Source organism: Balaenoptera musculus, chromosome 10 (genome assembly GCF_009873245.2).
Source record: "Balaenoptera musculus isolate JJ_BM4_2016_0621 chromosome 10, mBalMus1.pri.v3, whole genome shotgun sequence".
Classification (NCBI taxonomy): domain Eukaryota; kingdom Metazoa; phylum Chordata; class Mammalia; order Artiodactyla; family Balaenopteridae; genus Balaenoptera; species Balaenoptera musculus.
The window spans coordinates 21,267,184-21,292,392 of record NC_045794.1 but is presented as its reverse complement, the minus strand read 5'-3'; the positions used below and the strand labels follow the sequence as shown (position 1 = coordinate 21,292,392).

The 25,209-nt window shown below is 38.5% G+C and overlaps 1 protein-coding gene across 1 annotated transcript in view; it reads left to right on the top strand.

The window, feature by feature from the left end:
• The window catches only part of LMNTD1 (lamin tail domain containing 1), a 72,360-nt gene extending 49,080 nt beyond the window's left edge, over window positions 1-23,280 (top strand). Inside the window, 6 exon segments of the mRNA XM_036866011.1 lie at window positions 1,115-1,301; window positions 1,840-1,959; window positions 3,808-4,022; window positions 4,631-4,801; window positions 17,575-17,638; window positions 22,410-23,280. Of these exon segments, the coding sequence (XP_036721906.1) occupies window positions 1,115-1,301; window positions 1,840-1,959; window positions 3,808-4,022; window positions 4,631-4,801; window positions 17,575-17,638; window positions 22,410-22,430 (778 nt within the window). The 3' untranslated portion in view covers window positions 22,431-23,280.
• Window positions 23,281-25,209: the final 1,929 nt, after the last annotated feature.

Below are 25,209 nucleotides of genomic sequence, written 5' to 3'. Positions count from 1 at the left end.
CCCTGGAAGACTGTAAAAGGCACCTGGACCAGTTCTTTGCTCAAAAAGATAAAAAGTTTTGGGAAGATGGAATTATGAAGTTGCCTGAAAAATGGCAGAAGATAGTGGAACAAAAGGATGAATACGTTGTTGAATAAAGTTCTTGGTGAAAATGAAAAATGTGTCTTTTATTTTTACTTAAAAACCGAAGGCACTTTTTGGCCAAACCAATACTTATAGGTTGTGACCCACACTCTGAAATATGTTAATATATAAATGTTTAACCTGGTCCTTGATACATACTAAGCTCTCGACACGTTAGAAGAGGAAAAAATACCATCTTATATTTGTACGTTTTAAGTTTGCAGAATTCTTTTAAGCACATAGTTGCAATTCATGTTCACAGTAACCTTATGAGAAATAAACTAAATAGTTTAACTTTCCTCTTGATCTACTTGAGAGTTTCATGTCTCAGTGTTTCTTGTGAAGAACAGTAGGAAATTTAAATAATAATAATAGTACCTCCCAATGGCATTTTTACCTTGATACCTAAAACATTTTTCCCCCCCGCAAAGGGCAATCCTTTTTTTTTTTTTTAATTTTTATTTATTTATTTGTTTATTTTTGGCTGTATTGGGTCTTCGTTTCTGTGCGAGGGCTTTCTCTAGTTGTGGTGAGCAGGGGCCACTCTTCATCGCGGTGCGCGGGCCTCTCACTATCGCGGCCTCTCTTGTTGCGGAGCACAGGCTCCAGACGCGCAGGCTCAGTAGTTGTGGCTCACGGGCCCAGTTGCTCCGCGGCATGTGGGATCCTCCCAGACCAGGGCTCGAACCCGTGTCCCCTGCATTGGCAGGCAGATTCTCAACCACTGCACCACCAGGGAAGCCCACCTAAAGCATTTTTACAGTTCTCTTTATTTTATGTGAAAGATCATTTTGTTGCACAGATAAACAAACAGAACTAAGAAATCAAGCCATTTGCTTAAGGCGCAAAATACACTATTTCTACATGGAATTTGTCCAACAGAATATACAGCTTAGGAACAACTTCCAAAGCATATTTATTATACAGTCCTTCAGAGCTAAAGACACGCTCTTCTGAAGGCACCTTATAATCTTTGGGTTTTATTTTCTAGTGCTCTTGGAGACATTAAAATAGCTGAAGTGAATGTCAAAGGTTTATGCGTGAAGCTCATTAACTCTTCCCTTGACAAAGAACTGGAAATTGGAAATCATATTCTCCAACAAAATGTGGATGGACAAACAGTCTCTCTGTACCAGTTCCTTCCCAATATCATAATGCAGGCCAATTCCACGGTAACAGTGAGTATAAGATATAAATACTATGAACTAGATTTGTTCAGGAAAAACTCATTTACCCAGTCAGACGATGGCTTAGCACCAGTGGTTTCTTCATCCCTTGATCTCTCTGTTAAATGTGATTTTTTGGTTGTTGTTGGTTAATTGTGTCACTTTGTCCATCTCTGGATATAAATTAATACCCATAATTAAATTTCCATAGCTTTCTTCAATTTGGCATACAGTACTTTGTGCTTTTATGATTTAACTATCAAAATAAAATACCTAAGTTCCTAAAACTAAACAAACATAATCTTTAAAGAAAAAACAAAGAGAGGGTTTGCTTAGGTGACACTGGAGAGTTCCCCCTTTTTTCTTGGGCTTTTCTTTATACCACATACAGTAGCTGTTCAGTTATACAGCTTGACATTACATATTATACAGTCATTATATTTTAAAAACCTCACCTGTTTAGAAAGATGTGTTGCAATAACCCTCTGACATTTATAAAACTATGTTGAACTCCAATGGCAATTGTTATTAACAAACTATTTTCTCACAGGTCTGGGCAGCAGCCTCTGAAGCAAAGCACCAGCCACCGTCAGATTTTCTTTGGAAGGAACAAAACAGATTTAGGACAAGCCCAAATTGTACAACAATCCTGTGCAAACCTAATGGTGAAGTCAGTGTCCAGTTCTTTTTTTTTTTTGGCTGCGTCAGTTCTTCGTTGCTGCACGCGGGCTTTCTCTAGTTGCGGCGAGCGGGGGCTACTCTTCATCGTGGTGTGCAGGCTTCTCGTTGCAATGGCTTCTCTTGTTGCAGAGCACGGGCTCTAGGCGTGTGGCCTTCAGTCGTTGTGGCACGCGGGCTCAGTAGTTGTGGCTCGCGGGCTCTAGAGCGCAGGCTCAGTAGTTGTGGCTTGCGGGCTTAGTTGCTCCTTGGCATGTGGGATCTTCCCGGACCAGGGCTCGAACCCATGTCCCCTGCATTGGCAGGCGGATTCTTAACCACTGCACCACCAGGGCAGCCCTGAGTCTACTGATTTTTAAACAGGGCTAGATATTTTTCACCAACCACATTGTTGTCCTATATGATTTGTAGCCTCTATATTATATGTCAGAAATTTAATAGACATCTTATATGGTTCAATGCCTGGGACTTTCCCAATACACTGTTTTTCTATTAGAGATTCAGATATGGAACAGACCATTCCTGTGCAGTAGGAACTCATTGAAGGGCTATTTATATGTACATTATCTCCTTTGATTCTCAGATTATTTAAGCATTTTACAAAGGAAGAAAATGGGGCTTGGAAAGTTAAATGGCTTGCTCAAGGTCACATGATGGGCAAAATGGCAAAAGTAAAATAAAACCAGACAAAAGAGCCTACAAGGTTCATATGGTCAACATTCCAGAGGTGAAATTAAAACTTATCATTTTATCACATTATCACTGTTATTATCGTCAGATGTTTTTAAGCCCCCTATAATACAGGAAGAAATAAAATATTGCCCTTGGCTAGGAAAGGCTTACAACCTAATTGAGAGAGATGGCACTCTAAAGATCATAAACATATTTGCCACGCAAATATCTATGTTTGAGCTGCAAAAAAGGAGAATCCCTAACTGATGAACTGAACCAAAAGTGGGGTTTTCCTGCTGTGATCCATGAAATTAAACCTTTTAAGAAAGATTTCATCTTTCTCTTTCTTTGCTGTAGGCCTAGCCTAGCTGAACTTGCTTTGTGTTGCTTTTATGTCTATTTAGCTGGCAAACAAAGGGTTTTGCAATGGTTACAGCATCAACCCAAACCTCTAATTTTATAAACTAAAAACAGATCACGAGAACAAGTAGAATGATAGGGCACACTTCAGTGCCTAACTTTTCTCATGTTGAACAAAAACATAATTATTAGTCCCTACACATGATTTTTCTGAATAATTTTTGCACGTGTATGTGCACATATATGCCACATATTCAGGAAACCAAAAAAAAAACAAAAACAAAACCTGCCCACCTAGGATTCTAGCCTGGAGAATGTGGTTTCCTCTCCATATCTTTAGTTCTAATGCCCATTTCCCCATCTCAAATAAGATTAGATAGATAGATAGATAGATAGATAGATAGATAGATAGATAGATTCTTAACTATTAAAAATTTAACTTATTAATATTACAACTACTGTTTGCATAGTTCTTTATAGTTACAAAATTCAGTAGCTTAGCTGAATCTCACCACACCCTCATATAACACCCTCACCACCACCCTCCCCATTTTAGATATGAGGACACAGCCCAAGACAGTAGGTGACTAATCTGCCTGAGGTTATGCAGCTTGTAATTTTCACAACTGGAAACTAAGGCCAGGATGTCTTACTACAGCCTCATCATGTGTTTCACTAATCCTTACACAGTACGTAAATGACATTACAGTTTGACTTTGAAATTTTATTGCAACAAGCCTATGTCATTTAAAAAAAAAATCCTATCTAACTCCAATAGTATTTCATGTTAATAAATCATTTTTGTTAGGCTGTTGCCTGGTACACTCCTATTCACTGGAAGCAAGCATGGGAGAAATTAGAGACTGACATTGAATGTGACAGATGCTCAGTAGTAAGTCCAACATCTCAAAGGCACATGTTTCATTGGCCAGCAGCTACAACTACAACTAAAGAAAAACAAGATCAATCTAAGAAAGATATCTCAAAATATCAGGTGGAATGAGTTCGAGCTTCTCTTACAAGGTAAAAGTTGCTTGTTTTTTTTTTTTTTTTAATTGAGTCTTTCTCACAAGTAATAAGGGCTGAGCTGGTGGGAGTGACTGGCTGACAAGTAGATATATGATGAATCGGTAAATCAATAAAGACCAAAAAACTCCTATTTTGAATAAGACCATAAAAACCATAATAGCTTTTATGTTTTAAAACATAAAAACACAGAGCAAGTAGGGTGTACTCTTGGGACGATAAAGGCTGGCAATTTCCACTGGGTGATATTAAGACCCCTCTGGTCATTTCATTCCATAACAGCACTGCTGTTAGAGGTAAGGCCGTGGAGTAGTGCAGAGATGAAGTTATCACCACACCTTTAGCAGTGCTTAGGTGGAGGAAGATTTGCATCATCTAGAATTTTCATCTTGGATCAAGAGCTGGCTGTGGCTGAAAGAACAGAATTTATGTTATTCATTTGTAGGCAAATGCTTCTGATGTGATAATGGTGCTGCCCACAAAGTCTAGAAAAGCCATATTCTCTGGTCTTGGAACATGCTTTCACTCTAATTGAGCTTTCATTATTAATGTCACTGTATGAAGTGCCTTTGGGGTTCAATTTGGGCTTAATTTTTCTTTTACAGAGAAAAAGAAATCCCACCAACCCTTTTCCCCAATCGGAGCCCTTGGTGCCACAGTCCCAATGTCTCTGCACACCCTTACTGTCCCCTGATTGATCCTCACAACACCTACATGACTGAACGCAGCTTAGACAGACAGCCCAGGTCTCAGTCAGCCAAGCCTGATCCAGCCAGGTAAGTCAAAGGGATACTTATTCCAGTGGAGAGTAAGTGGTGAGTGTGTGTGTGTGTGTGTGTGTGTGTGTGTGTGTAGAACTGGTGAAAAGGTGGTTAAGTTGTAAAAGTCTCTAAGTATTACAAAGTATTCATATCCTCAAGAACAGATGGCCTCTAAAGCAAGTACCGTGAGCTGTTCACTTATTTTGCTCTAGCACAGTATCTGAGTGCATCAACGAATCCAAAGAACAGCATGGCCAGCAAGAGTACGTAGGCTTGGGCTTCCCTGGTGGCGCAGTGGTTGAGAATCTGCCTGCCAATGCAGGGGACACGGGTTCGACCCCTGGTCTAGGGGGATCCCGCATGCCGCGGAGCGGCTGGGCCCGTGAGCCACAATTACTGAGCCTGCGCGTCTGGAGCCTGTGCTCCGCAACAAGAGAGGCCGCGATAGTGAGAGGCCCGCGCACCGCGATGAAGAGTGGTCCCCACTTGCCGCAACTGGAGAAAGCCCTCACGCAGAAAAGAAGACTCAACACAGTCATAAATAAATAAATAAAAGAACGTGAATTTCTTTAAAAAAAAAAAAGAGTACGTAGGCTTCTTGAAGTTTGGTCAAAAGTGTATTTTGTTTTTCATTAGGCAGGATAAATTGGTCCGATAAGTTAAGCTGTGCTAAAAAATATCCATCTTTTCCAAACACACTCTAATATTATTCCCAAATTCTTATTCTTTTTCACCCAGAAATTTCTTATTTAAATCCTCTAAATAAAGCTTTTAGAGTTGGTGTTATTAGCCCAGGATCTGTTAATGGACTTCAGGAAGTCCATGAATCTGGCTAAACTTGGAGAAAAAAATGTATGCCTATATGATGTTTTCTGGCAAGAAAGTCCATGAGGTTCACCAGATGCTGCCAAATGATTAAGAAGAACTGATTAGACACAGTGCAGATTCTAAGCTGTGGAGAAAGACTTTCATGGAGCAGCTGTATCCTGGTGAGGTTATAATGATATGCAAACTTATACTTAGCAGAGGGATGCTTTTTTAAATGAAATCTTTGCAGAATCCCAGTATATGAAATGGATAAAAGGAGACCCGTCCAAGATGAAGAGTGATTCCCACTACCCACTACACCCATCTTCTTCTTTCCTCCTTCCCTGTGACCTTTGAGACACCTCTCTGGAATCACAGGATTCTGTACACACAGTATAAGAACCACCATGTTAGTATGCTAACACATGTTGGGAAATAGCACCCTCCAAAATAATACCTTTTAGAAGTGGAGTGATGGAAATTCTGTAAATTCCTGAATGTATTCTATCGCATAAAATTAAGTATCCTATATCTTTGTGCCTGAGTTTCTTCATCTGTAAAGTAAGAGACTTGTGTCTGATATTTAAAGAGCTCTTTCAGCAATGTTTTATATACACATATACATTTAATATACATATATATATTTTATAGACACACGTATTTAGTACTTTATGAGTTAGATTTGAGATTTCCAAGAAGTACATTCATGTTTTTCGCCAACTAATGATAGCCTTCACTGTTTTACTTATTTTGAACAACTTGTTTTCCAAAGAAATTTGACTTCAAATTTTCTTGTTGCACCTTTCTATAGTGATGGCAACTCACCTTGATTATTCAGTAATTTTTTCTATTCAACATAAATTTCACTGTATTTGTATATTTTTTTATAAATTTATTTATTTATTTTTGGCTGCATTTGGGTCTTCATTGCTGCAAGTGGGCTTTCTCTACTTGCGGCGAGCAGGGGTTACTCTTCATGTGGTGCATGAGTTTCTCATTGCAGTGGCTTCTCTTGTTGCGGAACACGGGCTCTAGGCACATGGGCTTCAGTAGTTGTGGCTCGCAGGCTCAGTAGTTGTGGCTCACAGGCTCTAGAGCACAGTCTCAGTAGCTGTGGCACACGGGGTTAGTTGCTCCACAGCATGTGGGATCTTCCCGGACCAGGGCTCGAACCCATGTCTGCTACATTGGCAGGCGGATTCTTAACCACTGCACCACCAGGGAAGTCCTGTATTTGTATATTATGTAATGACAATTTTAAGAGAGAGTTGCTTTGATACCTTCAGGATCTCTGTTCATCATTACATACTTTTTAAATTTTCTATTCATTAAATTTTCAATATTAACAGATATACATCAGAATTTTAAGAGTTTTTCTTTGATTTCAATTGAGAAAGATGGCCACAAAGAGACAGATGTTATGAATGACTTGTTGATCAGTGATTGGGTAACAGCAGTCCCTGAATCAACAGTTCATTTCCTTGAAAAAATATGTAACATGATTCTTCAAGGGAAAGTTACCTTGCTAATTAGCCAGTCTCTTTTTAATTTGCCTACCATTGGGCTATTTGCTATCAGTAGCACACTCCTCAATAACTGACTAAGAAAAAAAGAGATAAAACAAAAATTCATCAATTTTACTCATAGTTTCTTCAATCCTGCTTCTTCCCCTCTACAGTGATAAATAGGCTAGTTGGCTGAGTTACAGAAGAAAGAATTTCAGTTGCATGTGACTCTTCTACTGGGAATAGCTGCCTTGTTTTTAACTGTGCCTCTCAAATATATTATAGAAGAGCTTAGAGACTAACAATTAAGATAATTTTAAAGAAACATCTACACATCTCATGCTTACTTTATACCAAGCACATTTTGTTTTTTTAAACATGTTAAAATACAGAAAGTATAGAGGATAACGTTAAAAGCATCCATGTACTTATCCTTCAAGATTAATGCATGCTAACATTTTGTCATATTTCTTCACATTACCAAAAATCCCATAAATTTGAAATCCCCTTTGATCTTCTTTTGAGTTCTGATATGAAATAGGAATAAGTCATTCTGGTCCTCATTATCACACTTTAATTACATATATATAATTCATAAAACATGTATAGTATAATTGATGTATTTTTAATTTACATAAATGGCACTAAATACAGTGCATGACACATAATACCTTAATACATGTTTGATGAAGGACAGACAGAATAGGAGACACTGAAGGTTTTTAAACAGGCATCTTATAGAGTTATATCTGCATTTCAAAGAGAATTTTAGAAGCAGTGTTGAAAATGAAGTGGAGTGGAAAATATTCCAAAATCTAGGAGGAAAGAAGGAAGGAAAGAAAGAATAGAAAAGTAAGAAGAAGAAAAAGAAGAACAAAGCAGGTTAGAAAAAGAGATTGGGGACAAGTCTGTCTTGTAGAGTTATAATTTGAGTCCCAAAAGGACAGGAGAGCAAGACTGGGGCAGAAGTAATATTTAAAGAAATAATGACAAAAATCTCAAAAATTGATGAAAGACATCAAGCCACAGAAACAAGAAAAATAAATTCTAAGCAGCACAAATCCAAAGGAAGCTACACCTATATATTATAATAAAACTTCAGAGAACCAAATAATGGAAGTCAGAAGACAATGGAATGAAATCTTCAGTGCGCTAATGTACTAAAAAGAACTACTATCCTAGAGTTCTATACCAAGCAAAAATCAACTTCAAAAAATAAGGTGAGGGCTTCCCTGGTGGCGCAGTGGTTGAGAGTCTGCCTGCCAATGCAGGGGACACGGGTTCAAGCCCTGGTCTGGGAAGATCCCACATGCCGCGGAGCAACTGGGCCCGTGAGCCACAACTACTGAGCCTGCGCGTCTGGAGCTTGCGCTCTGCAACAAGAGAGGCTGCGACAGTGAGAGGCCCGCGCACCGCGATGAAGAGTGGCCCCCGCTCGCCACAACTAGAGAAAGCCCTCACACAGAAACGAAGACCCAACACAGCCAAAAATAAATATAAATAAATAAATAAATAAAAATTAAAAAAAAAAAAATAAGGTGAAATAAAGACATTCTCAGGCAAACAAAAGCTGAGAGAATTCATCAACAGCAAACCCACATTAAGGAAATACTTCAACTAGAAAGAAAATGATCTTAGAAGGAGGCACAGAGATGTTGGAAGAAGTGAAAAAAAATGCAGAGTCAAAACATGGATCAACATAAATGAATATTCACTACACAAAACAATGTTAATATTGCCTCATAGGGTTTAAAATATAGAGAGAATTTAAATACATGACAACTGTATTAGTTTCACAGGGCTACCATAACAAAGTACCATAAACTCGGTGGTTTAAAACAACAAATCTATTCTCTCACAGTTCTGGAGACCAGAAGTCAAATCAAGTTGTCACCAGAGCCAAACACTCTCTCTCTGAAGGTTTTAGGGGATTATCCTTCCTTGCCTCTTCCTACCTTCTGTTGGTTGCTGGTATTCCTTGGTATTTCTTGTCTTGTAGATACATCACTCTAACCTCTGCCTCCATCTTCACATGATCTGTGTATCTGTGTCCATACTTCCTTTCTTTTAAGGACACCAGTCATTGGATTAAGGCACACTCTAATCTAGTATGACCTCATCTTAACTTGATTACATCTACAAAGACCCAGTTTCCAATTCACAACTTCAAGGGCTTAGGACTTCAACATATATTAAGGAGGGACACAATTAACCTATAATAACAACAGCAATAGCACAAAAACTGGGAGGGGAGTAAATGGAGTTAAAGTACTCTAAATTCCATGATTTGTCCAATAAGTTGTAAAGGTAACAATTTATATTAGACTTTAGTAAATCAAGTGTGCATGCTGGAATCTGGGATAAACACTAAAAGAATAGTATACGAATGTTGTGTTTCTGACATGACATATGTCATACTTTCATTATCATTCAGTTCAAAATATATTCTAATTTTCAATGTGACCTTCTTTGATACATGGGTTATTTGGGAATAATATATCAAAAACAAAGTGGATTTATTTCAAGAATGCAAAGTTGGTTCAAGCTCTGAAAATTAATTAATTAGTTAACAGAATAAAGAAAATTATAACCATCTCAATAGAAAAATCATTTGATAAAATTCAATACCCACCCGTGAGGAGAGAACCTTAGAAAATTAGGATTATAAAGAATTTCCTTTATATCTACAAAAATCCTAATGCAAACTATCATACTAAATGGTGAAGTAATTGAAGTTTTCCCCTTGAGATTCAGCTCAAGGCAAGAATTCTCTTTATGATTACTTCTGTTCAGCATTGTACTAGAAGTCCGAGTTCAATAAGGCAAGAAAAATGAATTTACAAATATCCCATAATTCATCAGTTTTATTCCCAGGAATCATATATGCCTAACAAATACATACACATGTAGACCAAATGACAAATACAATAATCATAGCAACTCTATTTGTATTAGCCAAAAAGTAGAAGCAATCCAATTGTTCATGAAAAATAACATGGATAAGTTCTGATATATTAATACAATCCCATAAGCAATGAAACTAACTACTATTACATGCAATAACACCATTGAATCATATAAGCATGATATTGAACAAAAGATGCCATAACGAAAGGAACATATATTATACGATTCCGTTTATATAAAATTCAAAAACATACAAAACTATGCCATGGTGTTAAAGGTCAGAATAGTGTTATCTCTGGAAGAAAGAAAGGAATAGTACTTGAAGGTTACACAAAACTGCTTCTAGAATACTAACAATATTCCATTTCTTGATCTGAGTGGTGTTTACATGAATCACTGTTTTCATCGTGCTGTGCAGTTATGACTTGTGAACTTTTCTGCATGTATACTTATAAAAGTTTATTTTTAGAAACTTGATGACAAAGAAAAGGAAAATTAGAAAGGGAAGAAAGCGTAGTTACAGTAATGAGCACTGACAAATTATACTCTGACAAGGAAGGAGAAAGAAATCCTAAAAAAACAGACTGATGAGCTCAAAATAAATGTGAATATGAGGTTTATTTAGTGTAGGAGAAAAATAGTCTTACCTGAAATATGTCTAAGCATATCAATATATTGCAATGTATTAGTCTTATTATAGTTCATCAGAGTGCAGTCATTTCCAGGAACATCTCATGGCAGAGATGGCTAATTACTGCCCTTAAACCATTGTTCCTTTAGACACAAGACCCACAGGTCCACGGAAACCTAAACTCATGGCCACCAAGAATAAAGCCTGTTTTTCTCAGTCTCTGTATGTAGGCGGAACCACGTGTCTACATTCTGTATGATAGAATGTGAACAGAAATTGGGTACACAGCATCTGGATCATGCCCTTGGACAGTGTGCTCCTCTGTGTCACCTCTGTGCCATGATTACAGGGTGGAGCTGCCATCTTTCAACTCAGGGATGAAGCTATGTGTTGAGGATAGAAAAGCCATCCTAAATGCCCTGTATTGGCACATCTCCAGACTAAGTGAGACAGAAACCATCTTGTGTCGGCCATTGTTAAGTCTAAACAAGATGGCCCACGTGGGATCACTACCATTTAGTTTCACTTAACAGACTACTTATCAAAAAGAAAACAAAAATCTCAGCTAGAAAGGACATTTTTAAGACAATTAGGTAAATTTAAACATAGAATGAATGTTAGATATTGACAAATCATTGTTCTTTCCTTAGGTGTGTTAATTTTATTGAGGTTATATTCGTTGTTCATAGATCCATATAGAAATCTTTACTTGATTCCTAACGGTTTGGTGTGGTATAAGCATAGATAGATAATGCAAATGTGCCAAAATATTAACTAGTGAATCTGGGTGACAGGTATACAGATGTGGTTGTATTATCCCTTCATATTGTCTGTATGTATAGAATCTTCTGCAATAAAAATTTGAAAAAATAAAAAACAAGAGAGACATTTTTGATAGAATGTAGTATGCACTTGGAGATATTAGAGCAGGAGTCCCCAACCCCTGGGCCACGGACTGGTACTGGTCTGTGGCCTGTTAGGAACTGGGCCTCACAGCAGGAGGTGAGCGGCAGGTAAGCAAGCAAAGCTTCATCGGTATTTACAGCCGCTCCCCATCGCTCGCATTACCGCCTGAACTCCGCCTTCTGTCAGATCAGCAGCTACATTAGATTCTCATAGGAGAGTGAACCCTACTGTGAACTGCGCATGCCAGGGATCTAGGTTGCGCGCTCCTTATGAGAATCTAATGCCTGATGATCTGAGGTGGAGCTGAGGCGGTGATGCTAGCGCTGGGGAGCGGCTGCAAATACAGATTATCATTAGCAGAGAGGTTTGACTGCAGAGACCATAATAAATCAATTGCTTGCAGACTCATATCAGAACCCTATCAGTGAGTGGCAAGTGACAATTAAGCTGCATCTGGTGGCAGGATTTATAGTGGCAAGTGAGTTGATGTACTTCAATTGTACAGCTGCATCTGGTGGCAGGTTTTAAGTCAGAATCCACTTATTTTAGTCCTTGCCTGGCCCACCCATTATTTTATTTACCACTTCTGTCCGCGCCTCTTCCCCGCACTGTGCACTTCTCTCAGTCACAGTTTTGGTGAGCCCACAAATGAGTAAAAAACAAATGTCGCTGGAGAGCTTCTTTGAAAAGGGGGAAAGACACAATGATGAGACAGCAGAAGACTCTAAGACTGCCAACAAAATGAAAGCTGTATTTAAAAGAAAGTACCAAGAGTCCTATTTAAATATGGGTTCATTGCAACAGGTGATTCACATTCTCCAAGCCCGCTTTGTATAATATGTGGTGACCAGCTATCCAACGAAGCCATGAAACCTTCAAGACTGCTTCACCACATGGAGACCAAGCACCCTGCATTAAAAGACAAGCCTTTGGAGTTTCTCAAAAGAAGAAAACGTGAACACGAAGAACAGAAGCAATTATTGAAGGCCACCACTTCCTCAAATGTGTCTGCACTGAGAGCATCATTCTTAGTGGCTAACCGCATTGCTAAAGCTAAGAAGCCCTTAGTATTGGTGAAGAGTTGATCCTGCCTGCTGCTAAGGATATTTGTCATGAACTTTTAAGAGAGGCTGCAGTTCAAAAGGTGGCACGTGTTCCTCTTTAGGCTAGCACCATAACTAGATGAATTGATGAAATAGCAGAGGATACTGAGGAACAATTGTTAGAGAGGATTAATGAGCCACTGTGGTATGCAATCCAGGTTGACAAGTCTACTGATGTTGACAAGGCAACAATGCTTGTTTTTGTGCGATATATTTTTCAGGAGGATGTGCATGAAGATATGTTATGTGCACTTTTGTTGCCAACCAACATCACAGCCGTTGAATGATTACATAACAGGAAAACTGAATTGGTCACTTTGTGTCGGTATATGCACGGACAGAGCGGCTGCCATGACTGGACGGCTTTCTGGTTTCACTACTCAGGTCAAAGAGGTCGCTTCTGAATATGAGTCTATGCACTGTGTCATCCATAGAGAAATGCTGGCTAGCCGAAAAATGTCACCTGAACTTAACAGCGTTTGGCAGGATGTGATTAAAGTTACCAACCACATTAAAGTACATGCCCTTAACTCACATCTGTTCACGCAGCTCTGTGAGGAGATGGACGCAGAGCACGCACGTCTTCTCTGAAACACACAAGTGAGATGGCTTTCTAAAGGTAGATCACTGGCCAGAGTTTTTGAGTTATGAGAGCCACTCCACAGATTACTTTTAGAAAAACAGTCACTGCTGGAAGCACACTTCAGTGACACAGAATGGGTCGCAAAACTTGCTTACTTGTGTGACATTCAACCTGCTCAGTGAACTCACTCTGTCACTTCAGGGGAGAATGACAACTGTGTTCAGGTGGCAGATAAAGTGGCTGCATTCAAAGCCAAACTGGAGTTATGGGGGCGACGAGTGAACATTGGGATTTTTGACATGTTTCAAACATTAGCAGAGATTTTGAAAGAGACTGAACCAGGGCCTTCTTTCTCCCAGCTGGGGCATGCTCACCTGTCTCAGCTTTCAAAAGAGTTTGATCATTACTTCCCAACCACAAAAGACCCCTGAACAGGGAAGGAATGGATCCGCAACCCATTTGTGAATAAGCCAGGTGAATTGGCTTTGTCCGTGCTAGAAGAGGATCAACAGCTTGAGATCGCAAATGACGGTGGCCTTAAAAGTATGTGTGAGGCAACTTCAAATCTCCATACGTTCTGGATTGAAGTCAAGGTGGAATATCCTGAGAGTGCCACAAAAGCACTGAAAAGCCTGCTTCCATTTCCAACTTCCTATCTTTGTGAAGCAGGGTTTTCTGCAGTGACAGCAACCAAAGCGAGATTACGGAGTAGACTGAACATAAGCAGCACACTTCGGGTGTCACTGTCTCCCATCCCCCCCAGATGGGACCATCTAGTTGCAGGAAAACAAGCTCAGGGCTCCCACTGATTCTGCATGATGGTGAGTTGTATAATTATTTCATTATATATTACAATGTAATAAGAATAGAAATAAAGTGTGCAATAAATGTAATGCGCTTGAATCATCCCGAAACCATCCCCCCACCATCCCCCCCACCCACGCCGTCCGTGGAAAAATTCTCTTCCACGAAACTGGTCCCTGGTGCCAAAAAGGTTGGGGACCGCTGTATTAGAGCACAGAGGCAAGGCACTGCCCACAGCATAATAGAGTCGCTCTTGGAAAGGCTATGGACCCTTTAACAAAGCAGATGTGTTTGCACTGTTCTGCCGCCATTGTTCCCAGTGCAAGCATGAGCTTTCTTCTTGCTGAAAATAGCTGACAGACTGTGGACAACTTGGTCAGATTTCTTCTGTAACTCGAATCAAATGGCAGAAACTAGCCGGCAGAGATTATCCTACAGACATTGCTTTAAGCTAACAGTGTGGAGGTGTGTGCCCTGTTTAAGGCACTGTATTTGCACACTGTCTAATACGCTTGCCTATCATCTGTCATCCATGTTACACACTGCAGTGGCATTCATTTTAATTGTGGACTCCACAGCTGCTACCGTCTTCCATACAAATGTTATTATAGTAATAATAACAATAATGTTCCTTAGATTCTGAGGGTTGCAAAGCCACACTTTAAAAATCAATCTGTTAGAAAACAAATGAAACTAGAACATAGATAACAGTATGCAGGAATGGAACAGTTAAAATCTCATCAGTGTAAGCTCTATAGTAAGATCACATTTATGGAATTTTACTTTAGACTGTGGGTCTGACTCATTGCATTTCAATAGATCCAGCCTATTTGTTCTGGGATCAAAGTAGTTTTTTCCGATAAGAATATACTTCCAGAGCTTCCCTGGTGGTGCAGTGGTTGAGAATCCGCCTGCCAATGCAGGGGACACGGGTTTGAGCCCTGATCCAGGAAGATCCCACATGCCACGAAGCAACTAAGCCCGTGAGCCACAACTACTGAGCCTGCGCTCTGGAGGCCGTGAGCCACGGCTGCTGAGCCCACACACCACAACTACTGAAGCCCGTGCGCCTAGAGCCCGTGCTCTGTAACAAGAGAAGCCACCGCAATGAGAAGCCCGCGCACCACAACGAAGAGTAGCCCCCTCTCGCCGCAACTAGAGAAAAGCCCTCACACAGCAATGAAGACCCAACACAGCCAAAAATAAATAAATAAATTAAATAAATATAAAAATTAAAAAAGAATATACTTCCAATCCATGATGGTAACAAAGCAAAACAAATACAAGTTTGAAATAAATTTTCTTTATGCATCCTTCATATTAGTATCTGTTCTGTTTACTCGTGTTTAGACCTGTATTGCATTGTTTACATTTACCAGATTAAGAATTTGGAACGTCGAATGTCACTTCTATGACTGGCCAGATTTTCAGTTAATATATGTGTGTGTATGTATATATACATATATACATATGGCAGTATTAGTCAACAATATAACTAGAAATTGTATGAATTGATATATAGAAATTTTAAAACGAAATACCTGACTATCCTGTGGAATATAGAAGGCCAATTACTTGGACCTCTTACAATCACACTGAATAGAAAATAATTACTTGTAGGAACACTACAAAATGCCAAGGGTTTCAGTTCATTTTTTATTATCAAATAATAACATCAAAAAAGTAGGAAATCTTTTATAAAGGAAAATCATATTAAATCATGTATTTAAAAGTAATGATTTTTCTCTTCTGTTGCTTGATTTCAGAAAATTCCGATTGCAATATCACAATACTTCTGTAGGAGTTTCTTTTTTAAAAAAATAAACAAGTGAGAACCATTTATATGTCTCTTCTTAGAGCTGAAATAAAGGTTTCTTTAATGACCGTATAAAGAATTCCAAGGTATTAGTCTTAATGACAGAATGATTGTGTAACTTCATGACTAGGTCTTTTATTTCAAAACATTTCAACATTACACAACAAAAGTATTTTAAAGTTATGAAAGATTATAATCTCATTTATGGGAATATGTCATTAAGGATCCATTTCTTCACACAAGTAAAAAAAATACTATTTTAGGAAGTCAGAGTATTCAGATTAAAGTTACTAAGTGTTAAATATTTGGGGTTCAAATAACCCCAAGAAATTACCATCACACTCTGAAATGGAAACAAACACCACTACCAGTGGTGTTAATGATGGGATTCATCATTAAACTTAAGGAAATTATAGACGGGAATTTTCTATAAGTGTTTTTAGCTCTAAAATACAGTACTTTGCTGAAGAACTCGCTTTCAGGGTGCAATTCAAAACCTTCATCCTCAGGCTAGTCAGTCTGGAAGGACACACATAAAATATTTAATCTGTTTCAGGCCAACAAATTGCTCCAGAAGATGAGAAGTGATGACTAGATTGTTCTATCTAAACCACTGCCTATGTAAGGAAAATATCTTAGAAGCCTGTTTATATTCCAGGTCTATAACTCACTATTCAGAAAGTTTACCCTGTGATGTGTCAAACAGCACCCTGATTCATTGGATTTAGAACCCTATTAGTGGCTGAGGGAAACACTGTGTTAAATAGAAACACCTTGCACTTCTGTTACTCTTCCTTGCCAATCACATTTTCACATCCAGCTTCTGGATATTGTTTATTTGTAATCAAATACTAACAATTTCACTTGATAGTTCTTCTTCTGAGCTCACAGAGAAAAAGAAAGGGTTGGGTATAACTGAAGAGCTTTCCTCTAGTGGTTTTTTCCAGAGAAGCTCATTGTTGTCTGTACCTAGAGTATTATTTTTCTTCCCTTTCATATTTTACAAGAATAAAATAACATCTCATTGCTGGGCTGGAAGTAATTTGTACTTGGGGTCATCCATCCAGCACTATTTCAGCGTGATACACTTTTTTTTTATGTAGGAATTATATTTCAACAAAGTGACTTTCAATCCCTGCCTAAATATATGAAAGTGAGGGAGGCCACCACTCTACCCTGGTGATGAATCAGCCACCTCATTCATCACCAGAGTAGAGCCGCCAAAATTGGCCGGCTAGGCGGTGTCTGCTTCTGTCCACACATCTCCTTGTATATCCCTCCTGATGAAGCCTTATTCCTGTACCTCCCTTCACTAGCTACTTCATCATTGCGGCTGCTGGAATTGTAGAAAGCATTTGAGGAATTTTACAGGCTGGTAAAATTATTCTGCAACTTCAGTTTTAAAAAATATAGCTTCCAGATATTTCTTCTCTCAAAGTTTTAATTAATTATATCTTGAAACTTATGTTTCCTTTTAAAATGACTCATTGAAAACTTGGACTTAATAATCAAATAATACTTTTCAAGTGGTATTTAAACCCTTTAGTTCAAGTTACCATTATATACTGTCCTTAAACCTTAGATTTCTTCTTCAAATGAAAGATAATCCTTTTGTTGTTAGTTTATTCCATGGTTTGTTTTAATGCGAAAAATCAATGCTTGGCATATAGGACTGGATCCTGCCCATCCCCCTAACCGCCCCCCACCCTCCTTTTTGGGTTTGCAGAGATCAAGGAAAAACAGGACGTCTGAGTTACAAAAGCAATAGGCAGTCAGTTCAACTTTTAAAGGTAAGTATATAAAGATATTGCAAATTTGCCTTCTTTGCAGAAAACTAATGACTAAAATAATTTGTAGATACATCTTTAAGAGCCATCAGAACATGGATTGTTCTCATATATCCTGTAGTGATTAATTTTCTGTTAAATATTTATGTTGCTTTTGGAGTCATCAGTTTTTGTCGTCTCTGTTGTATGATAAATTTTTTAAGAATGGGAAACAAAGAAATATCGCATCTTTACTTTTTGCCCTATATCCTCATCTTACCCTTGTTGATGGACAAGTAAGAGTGACTGAAATCCAGACTCACTTCAAATACTAAAAAATCAATTTTACAACTATACCAGTACGTTTTAATTCCTATGAGCAACAGATTATTAATAGCATAACAGAAGTTATTCTGGTTAAAGAGACTGCAGAAGCTCTCTAGTCGTGTGTCTTTTAAATGGTGATGAAAGGGAAGATTAAGAACTCTGGCCTCTGCTACTCAGTTGATAAATGACTTTGCATCATTTAATCAGTCACTTCTTACATTGCCTCATCTTTTTCGTGCTGATATCAACATCTATGTAATTGAGGAAGATTTCAATGGCTTTCTGTTTTGTAAGTGGTTGTGTTTAACTCTTCCCCAAAGTGCTGATGACAAGGTGATTTTTGGTCAAGGAATCCTTTTGGTCAGTGTTCTTCTCTAGTTGACATCCTTTGTTGCCCTAGTCCATGACTAATCTACTTATATGTCTTCTTGCTCTTTTTTTTCTGACTAAGCTTTAGATTCACTCCTTGATTTAAGAATAAAGTTACAGCCACCCGATCCCCAACTTGTTAGTATTCTAAACTCTGCTGGCAGAAGTGACTTTACTTCTCTACACAGCCTGCTGGCCTTGAACGGTCCCACTAGCTACCCACGTCTGTGTACCAACCTTTCCAGTTTTCTCCGATTGCTCAGCTGTTCAACTTCTTTCAGCTTGTCTCTTCCTAGGTTTTTCCTAATCAACATCTATTTTTCTGAAGGTTACCTACTTTTTTACAAGCCCTCTCTCTCCATTTCTATAGCCTCATTATCCTTGAGCTTCCAAACTCTTAAAAAGGTGATTGCTACCTCTTCCTATTCTTCTGAGAAACTTTCTTCTCAGACACTTCTCGTAGAACATTGGGACTGTAAAGGGGTTTATTACAGCCACTTCATTTTAGAGCAAAAGAAACAGAAGTCTGTAGAGACAAGTTACCAAAATTCACCTAGTAATCAACCACAGGGCCAAAATTAAACTAAAGATTTTTTAATTGCAAAAAGCTGAAGAATCCAGCCTTGGCCTCCACTGATATAATCTCTGCTCCCAGAAGTCTTAGAGTTTTATCTATACCGAGATCCATTTCTTCCAGTTGGCATAGCCCTGAGCAGCATGTCGTTGAAATGCAAAGGATGGGATCTGAAATCTGCCATAGACATTAGCAACCAGCCCTTCTACAATTCAATTACCCTTCACTTCTGTAGCCAGAAGGGAATTATACTGAATACTGAATGTGCAGTTGAGTTTTATTATATACAAAAACAAGGATTTTTTGTTGTTGTTGGTTTTGGTTGGAAAAAAATGTTATGAATCCTCTCATGGGATATTGAATAACATAATTTTGGCAAAAGTCTTTAGCCTCTGTTGGTCTTGCTCAGTCATTATTCTGCTTAACTACCATAGTCACAGATTTGTTCACTGAACCTCTCTGTGGGAGATTCTTTGGTGTTTCTGATTTTTTTTTTACCCACTCTGTTTTGAAAAGTTCTAGGTTCCTTGGGTGCCTTACTTTTGTCTTCTCAGAGCCTCCATCCCCATCTGGTGACATCTTTAGGATGGACCATCAGTGTGCTCTCAAAATATTTCTGAGGTCTTTACTAGGAGCAAAGTTTTACTTCATTTGTCAGTGAATAATTTCTGTATTACAGTCAGCTCCTGACTCTGATATATCTATTCATGGAAAACTGTTCAGAGACAAAGTCATCATTCAGTTCTCAATGATATTCACGACCATTCCTTGGTGACTTGTATTGTTACACATTTGTACAGAATTTCACGGTTTTCACATTATCTTCTTTGAACCTATGAGGTAGGTAGGGCTGATATTATCTCCCTTTTATGGCTGAAGAAACTTCAGCTCAGTGAGATTCAGTGACTTTCCTAAAGTTACTTAGATAGTAACTGGCAAAGTGAAGACTAGAATCTTAGCCTAACGCCAACGCTCTTCCACATCACTCTGCTAATCAAGCATTAAGATTGTCTTGATTGGGACTTCCCTGGTGGTGCAGGGGTTAAGAATCCGCCTGCCAATGCAGGGGGCATGGGTTCGAGCCCTGGTCCGGGAAGATGTCACATGACGCAGAGCAACTAAGCACGTGCACCACAACTACTGAGCCTGCACTCTAGAGCCCACGTGCCACAACTACTGAAGCCCACGCACCTAGAGCCTGTGCTCTGCAACAAGACAAGCCACCGCAATAAGAAGCTCGCACAATGAAGAGTAGCCCCCGCTCACCGCAACTGGAGAAAGCCCGCGTGCAGCAATGAAGACCCAATGCAACCAAAAATAAAGAAGAAAGAAAGAAAGAAAGAAAGAAAGAAAGAAAGAAAGAAAGAAAGAAAGAAAGAAAGAAAGAAAGAAAGAAAGAAAGAAAGAAAGAAAGAAGAAAGAAGGAAAGAAAGAAAAGAAAAAGAAAGAAAAAGAAAGAAAGAAAAAAAGAAAGGAAGAAAGAAAGAAAGAAAGAAAGAAAGAAAGAAAGGAAAGAAAGGATAGAAAGAAAGAAAGGAAAGAAAGAAAGAAAGAAAGAAAGAAAGAAAGAAAGAAAGAGAGATTGTCTTGATCTACAAAAAAGGAGTTGGCTACCATGAGAATCTTAAGACTTCTCCATACAACAAAAAAGATTCAAGTCCTATTTCCAAAACTGCTAAGTTAAGAGTGTCAATTATTGGTACAAACACAGAAAATCAAAGTTCAATCTCTAGATTCTTTAACTGCTAATCACATGTCTATGCTACAATTGAATAACTCCATGCCATTGCACTTGGAGTCACAGCTCTCAAACGCTCTCTTTGCTTAGTTCTTTGCAAGGAATGTGTGAGAGTTCTGCTGTCTGACTAATGGGCAGTGCAGATGGGTAATGCCACAGAATGCTGCAGAAACAGAACTTTCCACAGGTTAGAGTAGAGAACTCTAGCAAGGCCACATCATGTCCCACCTGCCACATGAACTCTCAGATTGCTAGGAGACACGAGCAATCTAGGATGGAGAATAAAGAGGGAAGAAGGATCAGGGGCAGGAGTGGGACTTGTTACGTATCACCAGCACTGTCCTCAAGAGTGTGCAGTTGATTAGGACCTGGGAAGACAGCACCAAAATTGCAAGCATGGGATATTGAGTTCACAATTGGCAAAAGTTCTTACACTTACAAGATACTCTCGTGTATTGTATTAGGACTCCTAATAAAGTACCAGTGATAGCATCCTTCCATGAACTGATATGTGTTCACACAATACTTATTGTTCTGAATGGACCAAATTGGACAACTCAAACACGGGGTGTCCTTCTAGCCCTCCACTGAACCTTCCTTAGGACCCTGACAAGAACCTTCCATAACAATTTCTCCTCCTGGGGACAGTTTTTATGAGTGAGTATTTAACTCATAAATAGTGAGTTTTAAGAGTCAGTATTTAACAGCATAGAAAGGAGGACTAATACTTAATCCTTTTTAATATGAAACCTTGCTAAAGGAGTTTTGAAAGTGTAATGATTAAATTTTCTGATGTCAGTGTTTTCTATCTGTATTTTGTTATATATCCCTTCCATATATGTACTAATATCGTTCTCCTCTCTACCCTCAAAGTGGTCTATTTCCAAAATTCTTCAGTCAGTTGAAATTTCATGAATATTTGTTTCCTATAACTTCTTTCCTTCAAAGTCTGTCAGCTACCCTGTTCTCTGTCTTCCCAGCCTCACCTTACTGTGCCATGGCTAGGCTGTACGGGAGGAATAAAAAGACCTGCAATCTAGACTTTTCACCATGCTGGGTCAGAGGTATTCCATAGTTTAAAGGAAACCACATGCCCATGCAGATGTCTCTAGCTCCATTTCCACAGAGGAGGGTAGAATATAAACATCTCAGGCTGAGGAGTCTCCTGCTAAGTCTCCTAGAGAAGCCTCAAGCAATTGCAAACAGAGAAACAAAACTTTCTCTTCTTTATTACATTTGTGTGCATGTTACCTGGTATATTTTAAATCTGGGGCACATCTTAGATATTTAATGGCAAAGATAATTAGGTACTACTTAAGTACCACCAAGAAGGAAATGAAGGGTGTGAACATTTAGAAACAAGTCATTAAGCTGGTTGTCTCAGAATCATTTTGATCTTCGTATTTAAGACCAGAAGTAAATAGTATCCATGACCAGTTAGTGAAATAGCTACGCTGCTTAGGAGTCAAAGAACCCTGCGCATCACAAATCAGCATAAGAACCGTAACCTGAACAAGCACACAAGTTACAGAGTTGAGTTAGAAGGAGAGAAAAATGAATAATCCTTTCACCCTGGCAAAAGGTGAGGCATCAGCGAATAATTTCCTCCCTCCTGTTATTGACCCCCATCCATGAGTATGATCTAGATCTGCTATTTCCTGGTCTTAATTTAAGATTAATGAGAAGGAAAGACTAATCATCTGTACTTTATATTGCTATGACAATTTCAACATACTTACAGTTTGTATTATATTTCACCATGCATTGCCATTTTATCTTTTGTTCAGGACAATAATATCCAAGTCTAGAGAACAACACAAGGATGCCTGACATGACGCAGCCTGCCTTCCACACAGGAGAGGAAGCCAGCAGCAAGCGAGAACGTGGTTTCTTTTAGAAAAGATAATTCCTCAGGACTTTCCTGTAACCATTTCTTAAAGCAGGAGAGAGAGTTTGTGGACAAGTTAAAACATTTGTTTTCTAGGCTGTTAGGAAGAAAAACATTGGTCAAAAGCAAAACCATCACTGTTTTCATTTTATGCACGTGAAGTTTCCCAGTCACTAATTTCAGTCTTTTATACCCTGCCCAGCTGTTAGGTCGACAACTTCTGCCGTTTCTGCAGATGCATTTTCCAAAAGCACATGTTTCAGGAATTCTGAATCTTGTGGTCTGATTCTCTACACTTGGAATCTGTCTCCCGAAAGCATGCGTTAATCTGGTTTCCTAGTGGCTGGAAGTAATAGATGAAGTTTCTGTGGAGTAACTAGTTGGGAGTTTTTAAACCTGCTTACATGCAACTCAAATTCAGCCAAAATAATCTCTTCCACCTAGTGATACTAGGTACAAAATCCCACAGATAGGAAATGCCAAGAGTGTTTTAATTAAATAATCTGATAGAGCTACTTTTTTTTTTTACAATTCTCACTTCTTAGTCTTTGGAGATCTTATTCTATACCCATCAAGAGTATAGAAGCTGAAAAACTAATGAACTTGCTCATTTTTAATGTTGACCCTCTTTATAGGCAGAAGGTATGATTGCTTCAGTTTCTGAGAACAAATCCTGTCTATACCTGGTAGCCCAGCTTAATTTAATTTAATTTCTGTTTATTTATATAACATATGCAGGAAGATGGGGCATATACAGTCTTGGAATGTGAGAAGGAGCAAGAAAAGTGAGGACCTTCCTCCAATATACTCTGTTTAAAAAAATAAACATAAAATAACCCAAAAAATGATCATTAGTGGTGATCATTGAGTTTTGTTTTATTATATCCAAATATCAAGGGCTAAAAATACTTTATTTTTAAAAAGATGTGCGAAGGAACTCAAACATATATGTATACCAATATTAATAGCAGCATTATTCATAAAAGACAAAAGGTGAAAACAACCCAAGTGTCCATCAGCAGATGAATGGATTTTTAAAATATGGTATATACTCATAACAGAATGTTATTCATCCATTAAAAAAATAAAATGCTAATATATGCTACAACATGGGTAAACCTTGAAAATATTATGCTAAGTGAAATAAGCCAGACACAAAAGGACAAATATCCTGATTCCATTTTTCCGAGGTATTTAGAATAGGCAAATTCATAGAAGTGGAAATTACAATAGCTTTTACCAGGGGTCAGCAAGAGGAGAATGGGCAATTGTTGTTTAAGGGGTACAAAATCTCTGTTCAGGATGATGAAAAATTTCTGGAAATAGTGCACAATATTGTGAATGCACTTAAAAACAGTTAAAATGGTAAATAAACAAAACTCTAGTAAATCAGATTGGTATTTCCAAGATGGAAGGAAAGCCATATGCCAGTCTAAAGCATCTGAGAAGAGTTGTATTTCTTGACAAAATAATTTGTCATACGCTTTTTGGTTTGAGATAAAAAGGATTCACATTTAACCCATGCATAATGATGAAGCACAAATAATTTCTAGTCACCAAGCCACACTGATCACATTATTTCTTTAGTCTTTGGACACTTAGGAGTAGACTTCTACCTTTTCAGACAACTCTCAATAACACCTTATGTCACTTTGAACCATTATGTATGATCTTTGAATCACACATTGGCTAAATTGTGTAGGCTCTTCTTTTTCATAGTTACCATAGAAACTGTGTAGTCACGGTATTTGAGGAGACAACAAGAGCATCCGAGAGTGTACAATCAAAGTTAACTTATTTCATGGTTCATAATTTCTTCCAGCTGCCTCCATCTGTGATTATCATGTTCAAGTTGGGAGTATAAATGTACAACCCAAAGGGCTCTGGGAACTAAAGCCAATAAGCGAGCTCACCCGTGCAGGCATCCCTCCCAACCTCCTTCCCTCAAAGATTTGTGATAGAAACACATAAAAGAAATGGCATGTGAGCCTCAGGTGTTTCCAATTATTCCCCTCGAATGAGGAGAGGTTTCCTAATCCAAAACATATTTCAGCTCAAATAGTCTTCCTTATATTTGAAGATTGTGTAGCTTCAGAAGAATTTCATCTACATATCTGATTCATTGACACTTCATCAATGACAAAATCCCCTCTGAGCTCTTCTGTAAGAACGCTTCCTCTCTGGGTGGTCAAAAATATGGTGCATTTAAGTATTGCTTGTTTTTGTGATGCGAACTCTCAGAAAGTGTATAACCTTTTGCTCTTGCAAGAAAAAGAGAAATAAATGCTCAGTGTGGTAGATTTCTTGTCAGTGACATCACCATGGAGTGTTCTAGCACAAGCCTCAACTATCTTCCTGCTCAAGGGCTATCAGTCTCTCTAGAACAGTATAGGAGGGGGAAGAATGACCTACCTCTGCTGGTATAAATCATTAACTACCTAAGTGGTAATACTCAGGCAAGACTATTCAGGGATTACGAAGAAAGAATGTGGGTTTGGAGCATTTTGTTTTCCTAAGTTTCTGAATGAAAGGTATAAGACTGATCATTTAGGCTTCAGCAGCCTTAGACAGCAGTGAGCTTTATCTCATGGTCCGAGAAATTTGCTACTTCATTGTTGCCTCTGCAAGTTGGCGGCAGCACTCTGCTTATAATCATCTTACAGGAGTAGTGAGGGTTATTTCATAAAACATCCGAGTAA